The sequence below is a fragment of the Bactrocera dorsalis genome, chromosome 3 (assembly GCF_023373825.1).
Source record: "Bactrocera dorsalis isolate Fly_Bdor chromosome 3, ASM2337382v1, whole genome shotgun sequence".
In the NCBI taxonomy this organism is placed as follows: domain Eukaryota; kingdom Metazoa; phylum Arthropoda; class Insecta; order Diptera; family Tephritidae; genus Bactrocera; species Bactrocera dorsalis.
The window spans coordinates 8388654-8416137 of NC_064305.1; the positions used below are offsets into that span (position 1 = coordinate 8388654).

The window sequence follows — 27484 nt, forward strand, 5'->3', positions numbered from 1 at the left end:
TTTTCTGAATCATGTCACACAGTGGTGCCTTGTTGGCCCGGCAATACTGAGCCACAATGCGGTGGCACTTTGAAAGCGTCTTGATAACGCTCACGACAATCACCTTTGGACGCAAATACGAACTTGTAAATGATGTACATCGGTATGCAGAGTACTGAGGAGCAGGTGACAGCCCAGCCGACTTTAATGCTCCATTCGGGGTACTGGTATTCCTCGCCCAACATTTCCTCATAGCCGAGTATGGAGAATATAAAAATGGCCTGCAAGTACGCATTGGCAACTTAACTCGTTTATACTTTAAGTATTATGTAATAAATTTTTACTAACCAGTAAAAATACCGGACTTATATAAGTCCAACAGATGCGCCAGAAAATGCCCGGCTTAATGCCCAACATCTGTTCCACATCTTCGGAGAAACGATCGACGCCGTAAAACCAAAAAACTCCAGCCGCTTCCACGAATACCACAAATAATATAGCCAGACCGGGTCCGTAAACGTTCAAGAAGTTAACCAAGAACACGCCACCCTAGAAATTTTTATTGTGTTAAAAAAATAGACAACAATTTATATGGTTTATAAAAATATGTTTTAAAGTAGTACTAACAAAGAAAAGTTTTCTTAGAGGTTTTTTCAAACAGTGTTTCCGAGATTCAACTGACCCTACCCGCTGAATTTTGTATGGCCAAAGTTAGTAAAAGCAGTACTCGTATTAGTTTTATTTTAGAAAGCACCGACAGGGGCAATGTTCGAAAATTCTACGAAAAGATGCGGCGACTAACAGAAGGTTTCAGGTCCGTAACATATTTTTGTAGAACCCCAAAAGGTGATCTAGTGATTGATGCCCAGAACATACTGAAATAATGGAGGGAATACTTCTCCAGCCTGAAGCTTGAATGGCAGCGGAAGCATAACACCAGGAGATGGTGAACCCGATTACCCAATCGATGACGATGTACCGGACGTTCCATAGCCCGACTATGAAGAACTACGAATAGCAATTACCCTTCTGAAGCACTACAAAGCGAAAAAGGGCGATGGATTGCCGGCTGACTGACTTCACCTATGGCGGCGAGGAACTGATAAGAAGCATGCAGCAGTTGAGATGGAAATTTAAGTGTGCTTAGCCCAATCCACAAAAAGTGAAACCTCACAATCTGCTTCTATTACCGTGGAGGCTGTCTTTGACAACCCGAAAAGGAGCTGCCTTAAGGTCTAAATTTGGAACCCCTGCAAATCTAATACGACTTTGTAAACTGACGTTGAGCAATACTGAAAGTTCTGTCAGGAATGGAAAGATCTCTTCGAGCCGTGTGATACCAAACGAGGTATCAGACAAGGTGACTCAATTTCGTGCGACTTCTTCTATCTACTCCAGAAAAAATAATTCGGGTCAGGTAGTGAACGAGGCAAGACGAAAAATCTCCTATCATCAAAAAACCAGTCATAGCACTGGCGACTTCGCTCCCACATCACTGTTGCAGTCGTAACTTCGAAGCTGCGGATAATTTCGTCTATTTTGGAACCAGTAATAGCGTCAAAAACAATGTCAGCCCCAAAATCTAACGCAAAATAATTCTTGTAAACAGGTCCTACTTTGGACTAAGCAGGCAATTGAAAAGTAAGGTCCTCTCTTGATGAACAAAGACCAAATTCTACGAATCACTCATCATCTCCGTCCTTCTATATGGTGCAGAGGCCTAGACGATGACAACATCTTTGGGCAGTGGCAACGGCGAATATCGCAGTCGATGTAACGATGAGCTGTTCGAGATATACGACGACATTAACATAGTTCAATGATTTAAGAGACAGCGGTTATGCGGACTAGGGCATGTCGTCCGAATGGATGAAAACATTCTAGATATGAAAGTATTCGACGCAATACCCGCCGGGCGAAACGGAGAAACCCCTTCACTCCGTTGTAAAGACCAGGTGGAGAAAGACCTGGCTACGCTTGGAATCTTCAATTGGTACCAAAGAGCGAAAACGAAGAAGGACAGTCGCGGTGTTATAAACTCGACTATAGCTGCGTAAGCGGTGTCTATGCCAATAAAAAGGAATAAGTCAAGGGGTGTAGGGGTCAAATCACCACAATGTACTAAAGTGACAAAAATAGATTTACGTGATGGCAAATTTTTGAACTCCAAAAACGTAATCAGCACAACTCAAAGACCCCACAGATCTCTTAGCAGTCACAATTTTTTCCTTCAGATTTGTTGAGTAATGTAACCTTCTTCTTTGAAGGTAGTTCTTTGCTGAGTGACTCATAGTTTGGTGATTGTATACATATATTCGCAGATTTTTTCGAAGTTATGCCTAGTATTTGTCAATTATAGATTCCTTGTCTCAAAACACACTTCAGTAGCTCGATGAAAAAAAATGTTTGCCACTCCCCAGAAACATATCAATCAATTTGAAACATTTTCAAAGATTTATCACTTAGCACCTCCAGATATCTCGATTATTATTATTACATATTATTATTACATACGAGTACATAAAAGCCTAAGTAGGCACACAACCGGCCTGGCGGTGCCAAAGAGTATCAACACTGATTACGTGCACATCAATTGAAACACGACTAAATGCGCGAAATTATAATTTCTAATGCAATCAAAGAGAGTGATAAGGTCCATTATCCCTTCTTTGCCATACCACAGCTTAAGGCCGTTAAGCGGTGCGCTGGTAGTCCTGCCTGTGGAGACAAGTGTGTGGCCAATATAAAAGCAACAATAAATAAAATCAACAATCACTGATGTTTACCAACGCTGACAGGTGTTAAAAATGGCGCTAAAGCTTGAGACGTTGGAAGCAAGTGTGGCAAGAAAGGAAGTAAACAAAAGCGCACCTTAGCTGACAGGCAGACATGTACACACAAACACACACATACTCTCAAACGGAGGCATCACACAATTGGCTTTACAATGGAAGCCACTTAAGTTGACCACCTGGCTGTGTTGGTGTTGAGATATAAGCCGTGCCATAGCGCTGGTGAACCGCAAGGCAGTAGGACTTAACGGTTGCTTATGGAATGAAAGCTGAAAAGGTAGCGCAATACACATACACAAAGTGAAATGTTGGAGGTGAGTGTGAAATTTATTTATGCAGGTCAAGATAGAGTTAATGCACTGCGAATAAGCATAAAGTAATAACTTATGCGTCGGAAAAGGGGGAAAAAATAAACGACACAAAATCATTTATTAGATAAACACTAGAAAGCACTCGTCGTGTGGTACGTTTAGTGGCTGATTGACTAGCAAGATAAATGAATAAATGTATTTGCTAAATAGTTTCAGGATTGAGCGCTGCCTAATAAAATTAAGCCAAATTAATTAATGCAATTCTGTGGTTCAGAATATTAAATCCATCTAACTCTATACATATATGTATGTACATTAGGGTGTCCGTTGTTTCCCAAGTTATACTAAACATATACGTACATTACGCATAGTACTCACATAAGTCATAGTCGGCAGCGCGCACAGGTAGATGCAGGCCAAAAGTAGCAGCACAAAGATTTCGCGGCGTCGACCAATGGCGCGTGGATATTCATCACAAAGAGCGGTTATCATAGCCTCCAAACCGCCAAATGTGCTATCCAAACCCAATGTAATGAGCATGAGAAAGAATATAATGGACCAAAAAACTGAGCCGCTCATTGTGGCTATGGCCTCCGGATAGACAATAAACACAAGACCAGGACCTTCCAGGCCCACCTTATCGATTGAGGTCTTCTGCACATGTGCCATGTAGCTGTTAGTGAAAAAAAGTAATAATAAATAAGTAAATATGTATGTTTTTTAATTTTTTATTTTTTATAGAAACGTTTTAATTAAATACTAGATTTAAAATTTTTTTTTTTTTAATTTTATACGCACCCTAATACTGAAAATATCACGAAACCCGCCAGAAAGCTTGTCAAACAGTTAACACTACTCGTTATCAACGCGTCTCGATAACAATTGTTATTGAATTTATTGTAACTAGATAAAGCGAGTAATGTGCCGAAACCGGGACCAAGCGAAAAGAATATCTGCGAAGCGGCATCAATCCAAACCTGTCGTAGCAAGCAAGGCACATTTTTAGCATTAAAGAAAAGAATAAAAAATAGAATTTATGCTGTAAGCATTACCTTAGAGTTCTGCAATTTGTGCCACTCTGGCGTCAGATAATACCGTATGCCCTCCATTGCGCCTGGCAGCGACACGCCGCGCACCAATAATATGAAAAGCACCACATATGGCGCCAATGCTGTAACCCACACAACCTTGCCAGCGCTGCGCACACCTTTCCACAGCGAAAAGTACACCAAAATAAATACGCCGAACACACATAAAGCCAATGTGGGCTTAATGGGACCCATATAGTCCAAGCCATCCGATTTATACTGCTCGAGTACCATGCGTCTGCGTTTAGTTGGATAAAAATTTCTTACTAGATTGAAAATTTTTTTGAAGTTGTCGCTTTAATTACTCACTCGAAGAACTCCTTGGCTGGTGTGGTCGCCTTATCGGTGAAATTTTCGTTCGTCACTGGCATGCAACTATTGGTGTTCCACGAATTGCCACAAGACGTCCACGGTAGCGTTGATGTGAACGATGCGAATAGATAGTAAACCGCCCAGCCGATTATCGTGTTGTAGTACATGCCCATATAAACATCAATTAGGCAAATGGCGTAACCGACACCTGTTTGTATGAGAAGGAACGTAAAGAGGCTGTTGAACACTTGGAATGCTTAGCAATTATATATAAAATATGCTTATAAATTAAAGCTGAATTTAGATAAAATGTGGTAAAAGAGGAGATGTCTTCTTTTTTCCTTGCATTCATTGTGGGTGTTTTTTGCGTGGCGGGTCCCAACCCCATCACACAACACTGGGGAGGAATGTTTCACCTTCTCACTTTAGCTCGCCTTCAAACGAATGGATTTTGGCTACCCAGAGGATACTTGGTCTAAGACCGGAAGTCTTGAGCTGCTCGAACCAAATGAAAAAAGTCGTTTCTGGAGGAAGACTTTCACTCCGTTGAAAAGACCAGGTGGAGAAGGACCTGACTACAGTTGGTATCTCCAATTGGCGCTAAGAGCGAACAGAAAGAAAGGCGCGCCGTCGTAAATTCGGCTATAACCGCTTAAGCGTTGTCTACGCCAATTAAGAAGAAGAAAAGAGGAGATGGATCGCCAGTGCTTCCACAAAATTTTGTTTTTTTTTTTCAGGAAATCTTTAAATAGACTGGAGATGGATCGCCATTGCTTTCAGATTTTTTTTCAGAAAATCTTTAAAACCCATATACTGGACCAGTGTCGATAATTTTTGAGTACAAAAAAGTCATGGTAGGATGAAACTCATTGAAGTAGAAAGATAATTTACAAAAAAGAAAGGAAAAATAGTTTGCGGTTGATATGCCTAAGGCTGCTCTTTGGGTCAACTCGGTTGCTGATTAGCGTGACGAGTTGAGTTGTTTTAACCATGTCGGTCTGTTCATCTGTACATACCCAAACCAGTCTCTTAATGTGTGAATTTTTCTCACGTTCCTTTCTTCCTAAGAAGCTAATAATTTGTGGGAATTGTTGATATCGGACCACTATAAAATATAGCAGTCATATATTCTGTCCGCTCAATATTGAAACCTATGCCATTCCCGCGATATTCGCGTCTACGTAACCGGAACGGACCCGGACTTTTATCCGGAAAATGACTTTCAACCCACAGCTTTCCTCCACATTACTTCAGGAATGTTTTCTGCCGCTGCAAAAACAACAAAACCTTCTATGAAACACTTTTTATTGGACAAGTTTTCTTCTAGAAATCTGACATAAATTATTGCCCCGTTTGCGAATGCCTGGAATGCAATAAATATTATTGTTTGGTCATCACTGCTAAAAAATACAAAATTTGTATCGTATAAAATTCAAGTCTCTTCTTATTATTCCTCGCTTTTAGGCAATTACTATATTTTTTGACACCATCTTCATGCTATTGTCCATTTACAGACATTGTATAAACATTTCGAAAAAAGGTTCAAATATCACTCGAAATGAGGACATATTTATTCTTTACTTACTAACATTACTAGCGCCATGACATAACGGTAAAATATGTATATGTCTGGTTGTAGGTAATCAGTCATACCCCCTTTTACCTATGCGCGCTTACGGTAATGGTTTCCTTTGTACTTTCTTTGCCGTTCGTTCGTTTCCTTTCAATCACTTTCTACTTGCACTTTGACTATAGTAGTTGATTTAATAAAAGTTGACTAAGCAAACACTTGTTGAGCAAATACCACAAAGCAGTGTCAACGGGGATTTCCTCGCAAGCCACTTGAAACTATGTGACTGTGTATGTATGAATGTATGAATAAAAAGTAGTGGAACCTTAAGTGATAAGGCATTTGTCTGAAGAGCGTTTTCTTCATTGATGTGCTTCAAGCAAGCCGATTGAACTGTTGGCCATTTTTTTTCAAGTGAAGGTTAACGTTTCAAAGCACAGTGAAGGGTCCCATATAGTTGGAGTTGTGGAATTACTATATGTTAATTGAAGGTAGAGTTTTGGTGGTTACAGCGGATTCTAGAATTTTTTTAAAATGAAAGCCAAGTTGACAGCCAAGTTCAATAAACAGCCTTTACAATCAATAAGTATCTTTCGGTTTCGGTATAAAGTTCATATAGCAGTGTGATTTTTCATGAATCTCTCTTTTCTCGTGATAGATGAAAATCAGTCGATTTAGTGGAATAGTTTAAAAGGAAAAGAGGTTAGTTATTTTTTATGTCCTGAACAGGCATTAAGTCTGCCACAAGGTTTGTAACATCCGAAAGAATAGTCGAAGAGTCTATAAAATATATACAAAAATGATCAGCGTGATGAGCTGAGTCTATTGAGACATGTCCGTCTCTCTGTATACTAGTCCTTCAGTCTTTGAGATATCGTTCTGAAATTTTGTACGCATACCTTTCTGTCCAAGAAGCTGCCATGAACCAACGGAATCAAGTGCTTGCGTGAAAGACTTTTATATATGACTAAAATTTTGTATTTCTAACCCAATTTTGTGTGCGGAATCGTTCCGAATGTTGGAGAAGGCTTTCTGTAATTCAGTTTTATCAAAAACACAAGCCTACGAGTGGTACAAAGCCTTCAAAGACGGTGGAGAGATCGTTGAAGACATGCGTCCAACTAAAAAGGCGGCTAGGTGGAACCCGTTCTCAGTCGATTGAAATCAATTTCTGTTAGAAATATTTTGTATTTGCGAAGGGTACTATAGCTTCGGTTCAAACGAAGTTCTTATTGGATTTGGAATGTCTACCTGTCAGTTTGCTCTAAGGTTAAGCTGTTCTATATATAATATAATTCAATTTTCTGCTCAAGAAACTGCCATGAACCAACGGAATCAAGAGTTCGACCTCTTCAACTGATGAAAATACCAAAAAAGTGATGGATATGGGGCTTGAAAATCGTCAGGCAAGTGTTAGAGAAATGGTAAGAGAGCTCGACAACTCTCGCGAGTCGGTTCGAATGATTTTGGTGGATATTTTGAATATGAAACGCGTTTTTGTTCGACTCGTTTTGATAAAACTGAATTTTTTAAGCTGTTTTATATGTAATATAATTCAATTTAGAGTTTGTTTTCTTTGTGAAGCGTTTTCTAGTTTCCGTGAAGCCGAAGTTAACAGTTTTCCTTGTTTTTACTACTTGGAATAAGCCTCAGGATACAGATTATACTATTTTTAAAAGTAGATAAGTAATTGATCTTTCATTTAAGTTAAGTCAATATCGTCAATAATACACATAGAGGGTGGGCCAAAAGAAACCAAGGGGTGTAAAAGTTTAATAACTTTTTCGTTTATTAATTTTTTTTTTATTTTTTGTTGTGGGTCTAAATACTTAAAATTTCTGTAGAAGGACATTTCCATGCAAATATGTCTCTATCTACAATATTTTATTTTTAGCTGGGAAATGAACGCCTTGCCAAACAAATGTGTTTATAGAAAAGAATTGTATTATTAAACCTAATATTTGCAGTGAATGAAAACGTAATGATGAATGAACAAAGTAATGAAATTAAAACTATATACATACGTATGTATGTATTTATACATGTTAGCAGCGTTGGGCAAGCAACCCCGCACATTTAAATATTTCTATCAGCGACTTCAATTCAAATGCATTTACGAGCATAAACTTGTATATGTATATGTACATATGTATATAAAACCTATGTATGTACATGTATATATATGTTTGTACATATGTGCTGTTTATCACTGTGTGAGAAACTTTCATCTACACCATGGATTGGCAGCTAATTGTGCGCCAAAGATGACTTGGAAGATATGGATACAATCGCCCTCGTAAATATAACTATATACAAGCGAAACGAGTCAACAAGGCGTGAAAATACACTGATATCTATATTCATATATGTACATAAGTATTTCATATTATATGTATATATGTATGCATATAAAATTCATCTGCCTGTTTGAGTTTTCAAAATATGTCAGTTGCAAGTTGAACTGGCAAAAAATAGGCGAGGGAGGACATGAACGAAAACAATAGCACACTGAATATGCAGATTAAATTGAATTAAAAATTTCTTATCAGAAAAGTTTGTTAACTTTTGGACCTGTTAAGACTTGCGGTATTGAGAAGACATGACAGTGTGATTTGGAAGAGTGATATTTTCGGAAGTGTGATATATTTTAAGGGGTGATCATAGTAGGGATACATTTTCAATAGCAGTGAAAAAAATGTAGCAGCTGTAGCTGACAGTGCACACGAAGACCGTGTAGAAACGATTCGGCGCCGTTCGCAGCAACTCGGACTGATGTATGGAACGACTTGGCGCATTTTATGTCGAGGCTTTAAATTGAAAGCGTACAAAATACAGCTTGCGCAAGAACTGTAGCCTTTCGACTTTCCCAAGCGACATTGCTTCATTTTATGGGCTTCTGAAAAGTTCCAAGAGGATCCGACGTTTTCGACCCAAATTTTGTTCAGCGATGAGGTCTACAAGATGGCGCCACTTTCCACACATTGAATCAATCAATGGATATATTGCGAAAACACTTAGGTTAGCAGATATTTTCACGTTTTGGGCACGTTGATAGGCCATCAAGATCATATGATATCCCAACGGATCAACAGATGAACCAACTGAGACGTAGCCGCGACCAACATTTGAAAGAGATAATCTTCAAAAAATAAATGCCAAAGAAGTTTTTGTGTTTTTTCTTTAAAAAAGTAGGGAACCTCGAAATGGATCACCCTTTATATTATACGCAAAATATATATAGAGTTATGTGGGAATAAACATACATACTATATGTATGAACAGTTAAATACAGTGTTGATTTGTTTTTGTAAGATATTCTTACTAACGATAAGAAAATACGTTAACTTCGGCTGAACTTAAGCATAAAAGGGTATAGAAAGATCTTTAACTTCGGTAAAAATAAAACTTAACTTCGGTAAAAATAAAATTAACTTCGGTAAAAATAAAACTTTTCAAATTATATAGTCTCTAATAAATATATGAATTAATTGAAACGGTTCAGAACAACAACTTTTTGATAGTACTATACACGTATGAGAAGTAGCAAACAGTTTGGATGCCACAGCAATTTTCCACTGAATTAGGTTGTGCGAGCAAATATTCTAATTATTTCTTTGAATTTAGTAAATACAAGTAAGGAGCTTGAGTTGTTTGAGAGATATGTAGATCAAACTTATTAGAGAGCGAGGCTACGCTCACTTTTTAAATGTTTTCAAACCACAGGTGCCTCTCACTACAGTAATCCTTTGCACCACATTAGAGATTGTATCACAATTTGGAGCTTAGTTATAGCACTTTAGACGTTTTGTGAGCGTGACAATGGTCCGATTCCGCCCATCTGCAATATCAACTCTTTTTTAGGTACTAAGGAACATACAATATACCAAATTTCATTAAAATTTCTCACATTTTCCTCATGTTATTGTGTCGACGGACGAACGGACAGACAACCAACCGGATTTCAGCACATCTAGCCTTCCAAATCATTTATATATATATAAATCTTTATCTATTCCGATTAGTTTTGGGTGATACAAATAACCTTTAGGTAAAAAAAATCATTATGCTCCGTAACAACATGTTGCAAGTGTATAAAAATACCGAAGAAAAGCAAACCTTCCTTAAAAGCTTTAAAGTAGTTCTCTGCTGAAAGCTGCGCGCGTTGCTTTGTAATTTCTTACCGCAAAAGCTTTTCACCTTGCCTTGACGACTAACAACAACCACTTACTATATTTATTTACATTGCAAAAATTAATAAAAACTACTGATCTCATATTTATTTCAATTATTTACAGCTGAGCGCACATTTAACTTATGCTTTAGCGCACAACACTTTATTTCCACAATTATTCGATGCACATAACTATGCTTGCATTTGTTCACACTCCGTGCGGAGACTTGCATATTCGGAACTGCAAAGATGTCGCCGGAACTTTGACGGCACAGGGCTGTATTTTCACACAATTAGTAGTAATTGTGGTATTCATTATACGATAATGTTGTATTTGCATAATAAATTATTAAAATTATAAATTGTGTATTGTAGAATTTTGGCAGGGTTACCATATGAAAATAATAAAGAAAAATATGAATAGTTAAAATTTAGTTTAAATTAAAATTTACAAAATTATGTTTGATCAAATTACAGACATACATATATATGTATCAATAAATATATGTATGTATATATGTGTGTAATTATTTTGGTAAGTATTTTATCTGCTATGGCAGCATGTACAGGAGTGACCTGATAAGTACTTAGTCTTAAAAAATAAAAAAAAAAAATAATTTTTGTATAATTTCGATTTATTACTCGACATAGTCTCTTTGGAACCGATACACTTGCCCCGATTCCTTTGACGCTTTTGGAAAATATATTTTCTGACGGTCTGGCATCATTTGATCTAAATGTATATGTAAATATTCTTATTTTTTGTATATTTTTTATGCGAATTTGCCGTATTGCTAAGCAAAATTATTCTTTTGAATCACATTTTAGATGAATACTCTTGTATTTTTAATTATTCTAATAAATAACGGTGTTTTTAATAATATTTTGCTTGCATTTTACTTAAAAAAATCATTTTATAAAATTACATACAAATATTTTATTTAATAAAATAATTAAATAATTGCTTTGCCACCTGACCGTGAATACCACAATTGACTTTTTTCGGTAAAAATGTAACCCTGTGTTTTGTAAAAGTTCCGGCGCCATTATGTTCGGAGCGTCAGTTCCGAATTATTTTCACGCCGCGCATCACGAAATCTGTGAAAAACGCATCTAACGTATAGAATATTGTTTAAAATGCTGTTTTTGGTGCGAAATTCTCAAGTGGTGTTAGTTTTAATGCGTTATTGAGTGAAATAATTGTCGTGGCGGTGTTTTTAAAGGGTTTTAGCAAATAGCCTAAAATAGTGCGTCGTCATAACAAAAATGTCTGTGTGTGTAAAAGTGTTAAAGTATTTGTTGTAATATAGCGATAACCAATAATGAACAAGTAAGGAAGGGCTAAGTTCGGGTGTCACCGAACATTTTATACTCTCGCATGATAAAGTGATAATCGAGATTTCATTATCCGTCATTTACATATTTGTTTATTTTGGTTCATAATGTATATATTGTATTATACAGAGAAGGAATCAGATGGAATTCAAAATAGCGTTATATCGGAAGAAGGCGTGGTTGTGAACCGATTTCGCCCATATTTCGTACATATTATCAGGGTGTTAAGAAAATATTAAATACCAAATTTCATTGAGATCGGTCGAGTACTTCCTGAGATATGGTTTTTGGTCCATAAGTGGGCGACGCCACGCCCATTTTCAATTTTTAAAAAAAGCCTGCGTGCAGCTTCCTTCTGCCATTTCTTCCGTAAAATTTAGTGTTTCTGACGTTTTTTGTTAGTCGGTTAACGCACTTTTAGTGATTTTCAACATAACCTTTGTATGGGAGGTGGGCGTGGATTTTATCCGATTTCTTCCATTTTTGAACTGTATATGGAAATATCTGAAGGAAACGACTCTGTAGAGTTTGGTTGACATAGCTATAGTAGTTTCCGAGATATGTACAAAAAACTTAGTAGGGGGCGGGGCCACGCCCACTTTTCCAAAAAAATTACGTCCGAATATGCCCCTCCCTAATGCGATCCTTTGTGCCAAATTTCACTTTAATATCTTTATTTATGGCTTAGTTATGACACTTTATAAGATTTCGGTTTCCGCCATTTTGTGGGCGTGGCAGTGGGCCGATTTTGCCCATCTTCGAACTTAACCTTCTTATGGAGCCAAGAAATACGTGTACCAAATTTCATCATGATATCTCAATTTTTACTCAAGTTACAGCTTGCACGGACGGACGGACGGACAGACGGACGGACAGACGGACGGACGGACGGACAGACAGACATCCGGATTTCAACTCTACTCGTCACCCTGATCACTTTGGTATATATAACCCTATATCTGACTCTTTTAGTTTTAGGACTTACAAACAACCGTTATGTGAACAAAACTATAATACTCTCTTTAGCAACTTTGTTGCGAGAGTATAAAAAGGCGCATCGTGGCCTGAAAGCAAGGTAAGTCTAATTAAAAGAATATCCGATTTATAGCATATTATGTTGTAGAGACACAGAGAGCAGCGCTTTTTGATGCTCTTGTTGTTTTTAATCTCTGAACGATCCTTTTATTGTGTGTAAAATTGCGCAGCTTTAATGCAAAGCATTTGTAATTTCATAAAAAGCTTGAAAGCTTCCTGCCGGAAAGTCCCTAAAGATTTAATATACAAAGACGCCGGTTGGTGTCCCGCGTAACAGTTAGATAGGAGTTTGGAGATTCTAGAACTGATCAACAGTTTGAGAGCTTGGGTATACTAACCATTATAATTAGTTATTTGTTTGTTATGGCAAAGTATTTGTTGTGAATGTTTTGAAAATATTTATGTACATATATAAAATTGAATTTTAGAATAAGCTAAGCCGCAATTGCATTTAGGCGTTTATATTCGCTTGTGTATTTAAAAAAATCGATTCCCCATGTAATTTGAAAATATACTCCGAATACCTGGGAAAGATTTTAGTTTTTGAACTTAGTGTAATGGGCTCCCGAAACTTTAAAATAGTGTTTATAGAACTAATATTTTTAGAGTTTGTAAGTAAAATTTTTTCAGAACGCTTGGACCAATCCACTTTAAAATTTAATAAGGCCTTCTTAAATAGATTTCTTAGCTAATGATAAAAGAAAAACGAGTTTTGATAATATTTTCGATTTTTTAGGCCTATCTGAAAAACCACAACGTTAAAAGCGTGATTCTAAAAATACTGGTTTTAGAGTAAAATTTCTCTAGAACAGCAAGATCGATACAATTGAAAATTGTACACGACCTTCTTGGATAGATATTTCAGGTAATGATAGAAGAAAAAAAAGTGTTGACAATAATTTCGGTTTTTAAAGCCACTATGAAGTGTAAATTTTTTCGCTATAAAAGTTTCGTTAATTACAACTTCTACTTTCATCATTATTTGTATTCATTTTTTGTAATAATATTTTTTGTTTTGGTTTAGGGATTTGAGATAATTTTGAATGATGCTTAAAATCTCAACTTTCCAATTCTATATGGTACTAAGATAATACGAGTACAATGTGATTGGTAGTACTGGAAATATATGTCAGCAACGACATCGATTGACAAAACACGAAAAGACTTTTTCGACTACCCAATAAAATAGCAGATTTTTAGCCTTCACTGAGAAAAAAGTCTTTTAAAAATGTATTACCCTAATGTACATCTGTACTGATGTTGTGTATGTATTTACATATTTTAGTGTCTCTGGGCAATTGTCGCAAATAAATATACACTTAATAACGCGTTTACAAAACCAAAGCCAATATTTTTCATTACAAAAAAAATATATATGCAATTGCCGTAAAAAACGAGTATCAATATTAATTTGTTGCTATTGTCAATAAGATTTGTTTATTGGCAATAATCATGTTTACTTGCGTTAAGTGAAAAATTTGCCCAAAAGCTAAATATGAAATACAAATGCATATATGTATGTACATATGTATATTTATGTAAATATGAAGGTTTGCAAATATTATCGAAATATACATAGTATGTACATATATATGTATATGTAAATATTATATATGTTTATGTATCATATGCATCAACAATTGACAAATAAATGTACCCCCATACATAAGCTTAAATGAAAAGGGATACGAGGAATAAAAACTTGGCAGTAAATACATTTGCGATTAAAAACATAAATTCGTCGACAGCACACAAAATATGTTTGTATTATATTTGTTTGAGTCTGTAAATGACATTATCGCAATGTGTTTGTTATAGCATGACATTAAAGATATCCAATACATAGTATGTATTTGTACATATCAAATTATGATATTCATGAAACTGCGAATGTTTAGCACTTGTAGAGGGGCAAGTAAAGATTTTTTAAAGTGCAATCATTTGAAGACTACATGATATGTTATACATACATATGTATATTCTTAAAATATATATCATTTGTGATCAGGCATTTCAAAAGTATTGTTAATACTATAAATAAACGTATAATAGCTATTGCATATTAGGTTAGGTTATACGAGTGCTGGCCAGCTGTCATCCCATACATTGACCTACTGGTCTTTAGTTATGCCAAACGGAAGCTGAAGTATTCAGAATGCAGAAAGTCAAAGCTTTTTGCCAACTTTAATAGCGACTTGATATCTACCTAACAACATCTAATCTCCTAATGTGCCAAGATCCTCGATATTTAATACGAATTCTATATAATGGTCTACATTTGGCTTAGCACCTTTATTCTCGCATCGATGTTGTTATTGTTGTAACGGTTATCTAGTGCCCGTAAGGATTGTCAGATTCAGATAAGTTGTCATCGAGGTTGTCTAACGGCAGGCACAGGAAACGTGCGGTCACTCTCAATTCTCGCGTGAACTCGAGCTCTTCGTCTGCAATGGGTAGTGGTTTGACCCAAGTACGGCATTCATTTTGTTGCGGCTCTGTACTTTGGCAATAATCGCGGTCATGTGAAGAATGAAGGAGCACAGGCTATCGAATGTCACACCTAAAATCTTAGAGCAGTTGATGCAGCGGCTGCCGGAAAACGACTGCATGTGTGCTGGCGTTCATGCCACAAAAGAGTTCCGCGAAACGAAATAGGTGATGAAATTCACAAGGGGAATACAGAAGACACTAAAAACGAAATACGATCCGTAAGGGTTGACAGACGGATCGGGGCGAGATGGAATGCCATAAGGAAAACTCGCTTGCGTTTTAATCACACGGTCACGAAAGGACTGTAAGACGGTGTTGGCCTAATGACAGGTCCCAAGCTACTGGTATCACATGTAAGCTACTTAGATGATCATAAGTAATCACGATACATGCGGAAAGTGTAGAGAAGTGTGTATGAGAGAAACGCTGGAACACCTTCTAACACCAATGTCCAGAATTGGCATTAAGTATGCTGCGATTTTCCGAGTCTACTCAACCGCATTTAATACTGATTTCTTAAAAACTATCTATATAGGAATAGTTGTAAAGACACTGATCATTACTTCAAGATTTTCCTTATTCTCGCTTATAATATATTTAAAATTTCTGCAATCTTTTCAATACTTATATAATTATTGTTTCGTTATAAAAAAAGCTTTACCTGTTTTTATATGTACATACATGCATACAACCATTACCCTAGGATACACCAGGTGTATTATGTAGTTATGTATAAAAAAATTTCTGACACGTTCCGGCAGACGGGATAAACAAGCGGACGTGACTGATTAGCCTCATAAGCGGCGATAAAAAATCACTAAGGACATATCGGTATATTGAATTGAAGTCAAATGGATGAGAATGCAAGCGGGATTAAAAATGTCCTTACAACAAGTTGCGTAACTTCAGTAAGTACAATGGAGTAAAAATCTGAAGAATGAAGAAATGCAAAAAGTAAAAGGCAAAGCCGAAGTACACAATCACCTGTGGAATTTACTTGATTTGTGAGAAATATGCAGGCAGCACGTTCGTAAAATCAACAGGTTGCTAAGTTTTTGTTTATGCAAGTCTTTGTTTCGGTCCCTTAAGGCATAGATATATTTCTAACGTTTGCTTACTACTTAAGGAAAATAGTGCTTAAGTGCATATTTATGAATGCGCTGGAGTATTTAAGTATGCTACAATTAATTTTTTTTTATATTATTAAAAATTAAATATCTAAAGGCTTATATGCATTTATGTATATACAAATAATTTTTTTTTTTCATTTTGTTTCAATTTACCTTTTAACGCCGGACAAATGCGCTTCCAAATGCTTAAGCAACCGCAGCGATGAAATTGCCCCAAAGCCAATTCCATATAGAAGAGCGGTAGGCCACCGAATATTAACATCACACAGTAGGGTATAAGGAAAGCACCGCCGCCATTCTGATAGCAAATGTAGGGAAAACGCCAAACATTACCCAAATCGACGGCAAAACCAATAACGGCCAATAAGAACTCCGCCTTTTGACTCCACGTTTCACGATTGCGTTCGGTGACAGAGACGATGAGAACGCGCTGTGGGTGAGAATGTAGAACAACATTAGTAGCTTTACATAAAAATTGGTTTATTTCGACGAAAAAAATCGGTTGTGCTAGCTTTTTTTAAGGCGCATTCTAGTCTAGAAATGCCAAAAAAAAATTTTGTATAATACTTTCGAAGTTTAACTATTCAAGAATATATCAACAAGAGGATTTTTCAAAATTCTAACTATTTTCGGAGTTTGGCCGGGACTGAAGCTTTAAATAAGTTTTTCTCGAAACTGTGTTTTTCAGTAAGATTTAAGATTCTATTGAATCGATTTACTTGAAATATTTAGAGATTCCTCTTTGTGCACTTTTCTTTGTCTGGAATTATCCATATTTCCGCATTTAAATTTTTACTATTTAAAAAATTCGAAACAGTCAGAAAGTGGTACAAAAATGTTCTTTTCCAGATGGTTGCCATTTCGTGAAAAAATAAGCTCCAACTTTTCCGTAATTCCGGTCATTGCGAAATAATTCTAGATTAATATTGTTTTTGGTTTCAGATCGTTGGCAGGGTTGAAATACTGGATATGGCCACGTGCCAATTTTTAAGTTCCCCAAATTTTTTGATTTTTTTTATTTTCTCTAGTCATTGCTACATTATTAACATACAATAGATTAATATTTTTTTTGGTTTGGAGGGTTGAAATGTGGGTTTGGTCACGTGCCAATTTTTGGAGACCCAAACTTTATCAGTCGCTAATTTTTGACATTTTTAATTTTTGTCTTTTTTTCCTTTTCTCTAGACGATATTATTAACATATGCTTTACATTAATATTTTTTCTAGTTTCAGATTGATTACGAGGTTTGAAATCGTGGGTATGGTAAGTGCCAATTTTTGAGACTCTCCCACTTCATCAGCTGCTAATTTTTGATATTTTTTTTAGTTTTTTGATAATTTTTTTTTTTTTTCAAAAATATGTTGATTTTCTTCTTTCGGCATAAATAAAATGCTCTAGGAGTTATTTTCAGTTTGTAATAATATAACTAGAATGTTTTGGGCTTAACCCAACTGGTCGAAAATAAGCTTCAAGCGAGTCTTAAATTCTTTTACAGAGCTTTTGTCTTTATGAATCAAAGTTTTATGTAATTAATAAACTACTCACCTCATTATTGGCTAGTTTGGGCGCTAGCGGATCGGTGACCTTGGCGGGCGTGGCGTTATCAGCATCATCTTCCGGCGAATCATCCTCGTTTGGCTGCGCTGCCGATTCCTTATTATTCGCCCAGGGCGCTGACATTGCGGCAGCAGCAGCAGCCGATGCTGTTGTATTATTACCAAATTCTAAGCTATTATTCTTACTACGATCCATATTCGATCCCGAGCTATTCTAATAAATGTGCACGTTCATAAGTGGCAACTCCGCTGATGCGTCCGTGTTAATGATATTGTTTGAAAAAAATATTTGTAGCGTAAGTGTGTGTGGTTTTTGTTAGTGGTGTTGTTGATGTTCTTGGTTGCTGGCAGTTTGTGAAAGCATTAAATGGGCGCTGTAGAGGGTTGTGGAAGGAGCAACGTAATGGTGTTGTTGTGCAGATATGGATGCATATGTTCCGTTGGCAGGTCACTACAGACGGTCCGTGGTAATAACAATAATATTTGCGTACGTCCTCTACATATGTATGTGTTATTGTTTGTTTACAAGATTATGTTCTGTCCGCCTCTTGAACCTTTAATAGTTGCAATGTTTGCTCGCTGCGCTGATATTTCACATCATTAACAACTCATTAAGCCAACTGCAAGAGAGTGGTGAAATAATATCTTTTAATTAAACGCAATATTAATATGTTATATGCGCGGTAACTATTAATATAAATGCAAATTTGCATCTCGCCTTTAATATTGCAAAAAATGAGTATGATATGATATGCAAAGCACCGTCGGCAATTGCGACCAACCCATTAGCTGCCTGAGTCTGTTGCATCGGCTGTGTGTCTGTATACATACATATGTATGCATGTATTTGCATATCCCCAAGGTGATGACTTTTAAGTTTCTTTTTATGCATCCCACATTTGGCTGACACTGTTTCGGCTCGAGTCCTGCTGACCGGCCATTGTCAAGGTGTGTGTACATCGTCAGACGATATTTACACACACATATGTATGTACCTTTATATATGTATATGAATATTGAGTTTTTACATACATGAGTTTACTGCAATGTCACCAATGTCAATGTTATTTGAGTTATCAACACAGTTAAGAGTTTATCATTAACCTTCACATTAACGCTTGAATTATTTTTACTTGACAATCCTTAGTGGACACACTCAAGTCGGGTTTAAATACACATATGTATGTATTACATAAGAGAGTGTTTATTAAATGAAGTACAGGTAGACTAAGCAGTCACATGAGTACTGAATTATCAAAGCAATGAAATGGCGCCTGAGACAACTGCGCTTTAATTGATATATGGCGAGTATTCACAATAATTTTATATAATTTTTGATATATTTCCAAAAAAAAAACAAAAAATACATACAAAACTACAGCAAATACCCTTTATAGGTATATTTCTTATAACTTGAGTGTATAAAAAGAGCTGTAACTTGAATTTGTTCGGTCAGTTTGTATGGCAGCTATATGCTATAGTTGTTTGATCTGCACAGTATTTTCGGAGATTTTAGCATTGTATTGGAAAATAACTCCCGCCAAATTTCGTGAAGATATCTTGTCAAATAAAAAGGTTTTCCAAACAAGTACATATTTGAATTTTACCGGCCAGTTTGTTTGGTAGCTATATGCTATAGTCGTCCGATCTAAACACTTTTTACGTAAATTACAGAGCAGCTTTCGTGAAGATAGCTTGTCGAAGAAAAAAGTTTTCTATACAACAACTTGATTTTCATACGTCAGATTGTATTGCAGCTATATGCTATAAAGGTCCGATCTGAATAATATATTCGTAGATTGTAGCATTGTCTTGAGCAATAATCTATGTGCAAATTTCGTGAAGATATCTAGTCAAATAAAAAAGATTTCCATACAAATATTTGATTTTTACCGGTCAGTTTGTATGGCAGCTATATGTTATAGTGATCTGATCTAAACCGTTTCTTGGGATATTGTAGCAATATTATAGTTTTTAATCTATGTCAAATTTCGTGAAGATATCTAACCAAATAAAAACGTTTTCCATACAAATATATATAATATTTGATTTTTACCGGTTAGTTTGTATGACAGCTATATGTTATAGTAATCTGATCTAAACCGTTTCTTGGGATATTGTAGCAATATTATAGCTTATAATCTATGTCAAATTTCGTGAAAATATCTTGTCAAATAAAAAAGTTTTTCATACAAGTACTTAATTTTTACCGGTCAGTTTGTATGGCAGCTATATGGTATAGTCGTCCAATATCGGCGATTCTAACATAAGATAAGCTTCTTGAGAAGAAAATGATATGTGTAAAATTTCAGGTTGATAACTCAAAATATGAGGGTTTTAGTATTTAATCAATAATCTCTTTCACTTTCTGATTTCTGAAAGTATTGTTCTTAATGTTTTCTCTCGCGGCTTGTAGGCATGACTAATTATACTAAAATCGTTGTATTGTAATTATTAAATAATTGGCTGTAAACATTTCTTTGCATGTGACAATGCTAAGCTTGTTTGAGGTGTAAGTGTCTGTGCTAATGAGAATATCATCCGTAAAAAGTTTGGAATGAGGAGCAGCACACCTTAGCAGCTCGAGAAGTATTTTTTTTTATATTTCATTTAAATCCAAATTATTATGCTTTTGAGGAAGAAAAAATACTAATTAAAATGTTTTAAAATCGAGTTATTCTCAGATGTATCACAAATGGGTGCCACAATTTCCTTTTTGGATGAACATCCATGTAGGTTACTCTTTTATTAGATATCTCTTCCTTTGTCGCTTTGTTATTATTTTTAAAGGGTTACATGGATTTACGGGTTTCAACAACTCGAATTTTTTTCTTGTGTTATTAAAATCTACAACGCCTCTAGAATATTGTCCTAAAATTGTTGCTGTTGATTCGAGTAATAGTTTCGGCGATACAGCCTTGAGAACTATTGTGCCCGAGGCTAACTAGGCTAAGTGCGCCGTCTTTAAACGCGTTTTCTTCAAATCGTTGTTTTTGAAGTCGGATAGGAAGATTTCACGAGAACTATTCAACCGATCTTCATGACATTTTACATAGGTCTTTGAGATACAATTCTTAAAGACTTGGGCAAAGGATTCGATTACAACTATTTGAAAAAAAAATTACACGAAATTTTCACTTTTTTGTGTATAAATGTCTTTCAAAAATCCAATTTTCAGTTTTTTCCTTTGTCTAAGTTCTAATTTAAGTTATTAACAAAGAAAACGTATTTTTCACTTTAGATGATCCTGTAAGGAGTTAGCCTGTCAATACGCGCACATTTTTTTCCCGAGGCGTCACTGGAATGGCGTCGCAATGGCCGAGTTGAAAATATTTTTTTTCCAAAAATTTCAAAATTTCTTTATTAATAGTGTGTGTAACAATAAAAATTTTTTATAAAGCATTTTTATATGAGAAAAAAATATTGAAAAAAGCCTGTTTTTTACCCGGGGAAACCCATGTAACCTTAATATTCTCTATAGTTTGGAATTTTGTTTACTAGAAAATCTGTAAAAAAGTACGCAGCCTCAGGGTTCCTTACTTTTGGTTGACAAATAATTATCCACACTTTGAGAAGAAATAATAAATCACTAAAATATTTGGTAAATAATAATAATTTTGAAAAAATTTCTTAATAAGAAATATTTCATCGATACTATGCTCAGTCTAGCATTATTTATGCATTTATCTAGCTAACGAAATTCCCTGAGCGACTTGCTCCAACAACCGTGATTTGCCTTGAACTTGCTATATTATGTCAATCTACTAATTGCCAGTTCCGCTAATGTGTATGGCATTTACAGTATATAATTAATACATACGCGTGGCTATAATTAGATCTAAGCTAAATTTACTTATTGTGTAAATTGTCAGAACTAGCATTTAGCAATTAGATAAAGAAATTAGTTATGTCAACACAGGCAAGTGAGTGTTTGAGCTAATCACTCAGTTGTCGGTTAGCACGTGGATAAATACAAATATAAAAAGTCTAGTGGAATGAGTATTGTTATTAAGAATGAAAAAATGTAAATTAGGTCAAAAATGAAGGCGATGCATGAAGAGAAAACACCGCCATGAGTTTATAACGCAAGATTAAGCCTTCAATATGAAGTTTAGGGCCTATTTTAAGAGGCACATCTGAGAAGAAGCTAAAAAATTTTTCCAAATTAAAAAAAATAATAATAATGTATCAATTTTTAAAAAAAATTTTATAATTTTAAGATATGTGTTTATAAACTTTTTTAAGAATACACAGTAAATTTTTGATAATAAAAAAAATTGTTTTCCTATTTTTGGGAGTGTTTAACCTGCGGAAGGTATTTCTGGTAAAAAACAAAAAATCATAAAATCTATTTAAAATAAAAAAAACAGTTAATGTAATTTTTCTTTAAATAAAAGAAATATTTTTATTTTTGCTACCATTTTAACTACCGACGGTATTTTTGATTAAAAAATACGTATAAATTATTTAAAATTTAAAAATAAAAAATCATATAATTTTTTTAAATATAAAAATTTTTTGATTAAAAAATACGTATAAATTATATAAAATTTAAAAATAAAAAATCATATAATTTTTTCAAATATAATATTTTTTTCTGTTACTATTTTAACAGGTTTGAGGATTTTTTGGTTAAAAATATTCTAAAAAATTATTAAAAAAATTATATTAATTTTAATGAAATTTTTCTGTAAATAAAAAAACAGTTTCTTGCCTTTCATTTTAACTGGTTTAAGGGTATTTCCGGTTAAGAAATTCGTAAAAAAATTAAAAAAAAAAATTTTAATGTAATTTTTCTTTAAATGAAAAAAATGGTTTTATGATTTTTATGTATAAAATGATTGAAAATGAAAAAAAAAATATTTTTTATTTTACTAAAAAAATTGGTTTCCTTATTAAACTGGTTTAAGGGTATTTCTGGTTGAAAAAAAATTGAAAAAATTATTTTAAAAAAATTATAACTTGATGCAAATTTGCTTTAAATAAAAAAAATTTTTTCTTATTTTTGGAAATGTTTAACCTACGGAATATCTGGTTGAATGAATATTTGAAATTAAAAAATAAAATAAAAATCATGTAATTTTTCTTTAAATAGAAAAATTGGTTTTATTATTTTTGCTACTATTTTGATTGCCGACGGTATTTCTGGATAAAAAAGACATATTAATTATTTAAAGTGAAAAAAATAATTAATGCAAGTTTTCTTTTAATAAAAAATGGTTTTCTTATTTTTCGTACTATTTAACCTGCGAAAGGTATTTCTGGTTGAAAAAAAAAATTATATAAAATTAATAAAAATTAATTCATGTATTTTTGCTTTAAAAAATATTGTTTTCTCACATTTGCTACTATTTTTAACTTTTTGGTTTAAAAATACGTAGGAATTGTTAAAAATGAAAAAAATCATTAAATTATTCTTTTAATAAAAAAATAATTTTCTTATTTTTGGTACTATTTTAACTGATTTAAGGTTATAAAATACCTAAAATATTATTTAAAATCGAAAAGGTTTTAAAAAAATAGTTCATGTAATATTTCTTTTAATAAAAACATATTTTCTTATATTTGGTACTATTTTCACTTTTTTAAGGATATTTCTGGTTATAGAATTTGTAACAGAATTAAAAATTATTTAATGCAAAATAGACTTACATATAATTTGTTTACACTTTTCAACTATTAATATATTTAACCCGTTTTTTCCGAACAATAACAACAACAATTATTAAAAAAAAAAAACAATAATTATTTAACAATAATAGCAGTAAAATTAAAGTTCACAAATCTGCTATTTTTCTAACACAACACAGGAAGAGTTCAACACTTGCAAATCACAAATCAGAGTATAATATTTATCCACTTTATATCCGTTTCCGTTCCGCTGGTTATGTAGAGGGTTTTGAGCGCATCGCACGGCGCCGAGAAAACTGCAAGCTTTCAAAATGCTACGCGCCTTTTTATACCCAAAATGAACACACTACACACGCTATGTGCGCTACGATTGCGTTCTGTGCGTAGCAGTTCGTCGTCAGCGTCTTCGTCGACGCCATTGCCTTTACTTTGCCACTTCTACTTCTGTTTGGTCTTACACTTCAACAAACCAAAGGCAAAAAAAAAATGAAATTATCCAAAGAATATAGCGGCTAACAGTAAAGAGATACAGTGGCAGCACAAATCCATTACAACATATATGCTGGGATGTATGTGTGTAAGCAAATACGCCAGCAGCCAGCCAGCGAAGTCAGTCAGTCAGTTTGTCGGTGGCCAGTAGCTGCTGGTTCGTCTATTTGCCAAGGCTTTGTGCGCACAAACTGTTGCGCCAACGACAAGCCTCCCAAAGCAGACGCTTTCTTACACATTCAGACACACGCACACATATGTATGTATGTATGCAACACATTGCAACCCCACCCTTTCGTACTTGCAAGTGTGTAAAATGTTTTTCTGTTTCTTTTTTGTTGTAATGTGCGTACGTTGCTATCTATTGGTGGTGCCATCGGCCCATTACGCATACGTATTTCACCTATAAATGCTTTACAAATGTCGACGCCATCATATGCATTAGCTTCAATAGGCGAGTGCCACGCGCCAACCAACAGTGGCGGCACATGCTCGGCGCTGCAAGGCTGCTCGTGGAGGTAAAAGCGAACGCTTGCAATAAACTGTTGCTTTTCACGTGCGCACACACATACACACACACTTCCTCGCTACGTGTATTCGCAACTTAGGAATATGATTTAATATACTTATGCATGTGTGTGTTTGTTGCATTTTGCGTGGCGCTGCTATACCAACTTGTTGCACGAGTATCGAACATCAAGCGAGGGATGGTCAATGCCAAATTATATAATGTGATTATACAATAGTAAACATTTTAAGTCAGACTCGGAAACTGTTGTCCAATGAGAGATATATTTGCAGTTTCATAGAAATCAGCTCCAAATGTTGTAATTTTATTTTGCTATCCTGTATGTTATCCTTTTTTTGAATATGTATTATTATTTTCTTGTTTTAAATTTGCGTTACAGTTTTTTTTTGTATTTTGTGGTAGTGAAGGATCATTCTGAAGCCTTGAGCTGCCTTGGCTGTGCACTAAAAATTTTCCTTCTGACCACCTATGCTTCATATATTATATATTTTATTTCTGCTACGTTCGGGTCCAGCTGTTTGTATAATACATGTAATCCAATCCTTACGTGCTGCTGAGGCTTTTCCTACCGAAGTTTCATATTATTAGTACATAGCTATTGACTCTATTGGGTCGCTTTGGTTCAAAACAAAATGATTGCCTTTGGAGCTTGGCTCCGTTACAGCAGACACAGTATATGTAGAAAAACAGTATTCAAACAGACACGATTCGAATTGGTTCAGCAATATACATAAATCATTAGTGTCTCATTTGCTTCTGCAAGGCCTTTGAAGCCTTTCGCTTCAGCCATGAGTACCGAAGAAGGTGGAACCACGAACTGTATGAGCTCTACGATGAGATGTATATACTAAAGTGCATAAAAATTCAACAAATGCCTTGATTAAGCCATGTCGTATGCATGGAAGACTATGTTCCAACGAAAAGCTTGTTCGATTTGGGGTTCATGTGCGGACTACGAAAGCAAGGGTGTCCGCGCATCCAATGCAAGAACTAAGTACATAGAGACCTATCTGCATTTGGGATGTACAATAGGCGTGATCTCGCAAAGGATAGAGTGTACTGACGAAGCTTTGTGTTTTCAGTCAGGCCCAGATGGCTTTAGTAGAAGATATTGTTTATCGATATTGCGGATGCTCCAGTATTAGGCTCTAGATCATTCACTCTCAGCACTAACTATTATTAGTCAACTGAGGGATATCCATTAAAATAGTTCATACTTGCATTGATGAATGAAATTTTCTGCATATATGATAGAAATGTGTAAAGGAAGCTCAGTTCTTGAACTATTCTATTTAAAAATTTGCATTATTATTGCCGACTTGCGCAAAGGCTCTGGAAGTTATTCTCCACATCCGGCCAATACACATACAAATGAAGTACTAGGAAATGCCTACTGCCAGCCCAATGATGACTTCAGGCATTGGAGCCAGACTCGGCGTCACCAAGAGCATGGTATCATACTCAATCTTGTTAGTGAACTGGGGCTGAGGTAGCAATGTGACCAAGAAAATCAGAGCCACAAGGAATTAAACACATCGTTTTCATTCTCCAGCAGAGAAGATTAGACCAATGGTTCTATAATCTACAGTTCTAACAGTGAAATCTATATACACTTTGATGGAACTAAGGGTGACACTTCTGTGATCAACAGTTCCAACGGCTAAATCTACATATTTTTGGATGGAACAAAGGGTGAAACAAGAGCAGTCTTCTTTAAGTTAGGTTATGCAGGGCAATAGCAACTAGATTCATAGTAGGTAATTCGGTTAATATCATCTGGATACCCGGTCATATTGGAATAGAGTAAAATGAAAAGACAGATGACCTGGCTCGCCGGGGGATAGGTGGAAACAAAGTTCCTATAATCCGCCCCAGGCCATTCGGTTCCTTAAAGGTTATTTGAAGGAATGGATCCTTGAGAAACATCTCTTCTTGGAACAAAAGCAACACAATGCAAAAAACAAAATTACTTTAGGGTAGTATTGACTAATGACAGACCAAACAGCGCCTACTTCTAGGCAAAATGAGCTTAGTAACATTGTAGGGGTCATCACAGCACACCTACCCTTAAGATTCCACTTCAGAAAATGGTAAAAGTTGATTCGGCGGAATGCAGAGCCTTTGCTGGGGGACTGTTGGAGAGATAATTCTCCTAAGCTGCCCCAGGCCATTCGACTCCCTCAAGGGTTATTTGAAGCAATGGATATTTGAGGAACGCCTCAGGTCCTGGAACACAAGCAACATTTTAGAGCTCATCATAGGCACCTACCATTAAGATCCCACTTCAGAAAAAGGGCTAAAGTAGATTCGGTGGAAAACAGAGCATATGCGGAGGATGAACATTGACGCTGGAACATTTTCAATGCGAATGTCCAACCAAAATGCGCTCGACTCGGCTTGTAGCATCCAATACTCGAACACGCTAAGTGCGGCCGTCTGCGGTTCGGCGCCATGTACCTCCCTTTTCAACCAACTAACCACCTATTGCCGACTTGCTCTATAATCATAAGCCTGAATTGAAAAATAAAAAAATTACCCAAGAGCGGCAGTTTTATTTTTGGTTAGAAATATTTTACTTTTTTTTTTTTGAATATTTATTTTATACCTTCGATTTTTACTAGCACATGGTTTGCTGAATCGTTGTTGATTAAAAATTATTATTATATTTATTTTTTCATTTGAAAACAGTTGTATTTTATATAAAATTTTTATCATAAAAATTCACTAAAATAAATTTTTAATTTTTTTTCATTTTTTTTTATAACTTAAAACTAAACTGCACGTAGAGAAATTTCATGCACTAATACTTTATTTTGTATTTAAAAACAGTTTTTTTACATAAATTTTGTACCATAACAATTCACTAATTAATATTTCGAAAAAAATTTTCCATTTTGGTTTTTAAATTAACTTTAAACCGCACTGCACATAGAAGACAAATTTCCCGCGCTACTAAAATAATTCAACACGCGTCGCGCACAACATCATTACAACTGCTTTAGTTGGTTTCGTGAACGCTATCATCGTTCTAACAAGCGACCATGCATATTCATGTGCACTTTACG

General features: G+C 35.1%; 1 protein-coding gene across 2 annotated transcripts; it reads right to left on the bottom strand.

Annotated features, from left to right (window-relative positions):
* Positions 1-27484, bottom strand: LOC105223854 (sodium-dependent serotonin transporter). Of its 2 annotated transcripts, none has more exons than XM_049452186.1 (9): positions 27271-27484; positions 17760-18390; positions 16367-16643; positions 4480-4690; positions 4135-4408; positions 3881-4059; positions 3461-3755; positions 328-528; positions 1-260 (listed from the first exon to the last, which is right to left on the bottom strand). In XM_049452186.1, exons 2-9 carry the CDS (start codon positions 17964-17966, stop codon positions 15-17), a joined length of 1890 nt encoding a protein of 629 aa, XP_049308143.1. In that variant the 5' UTR covers positions 17967-18390; positions 27271-27484; the 3' UTR covers positions 1-14. The 2 variants fall into 2 exon arrangements, with proteins under 2 accessions (XP_049308143.1, XP_011200032.2); XM_011201730.4 differs by lacking the exon at positions 27271-27484 and adding an exon at positions 27025-27169.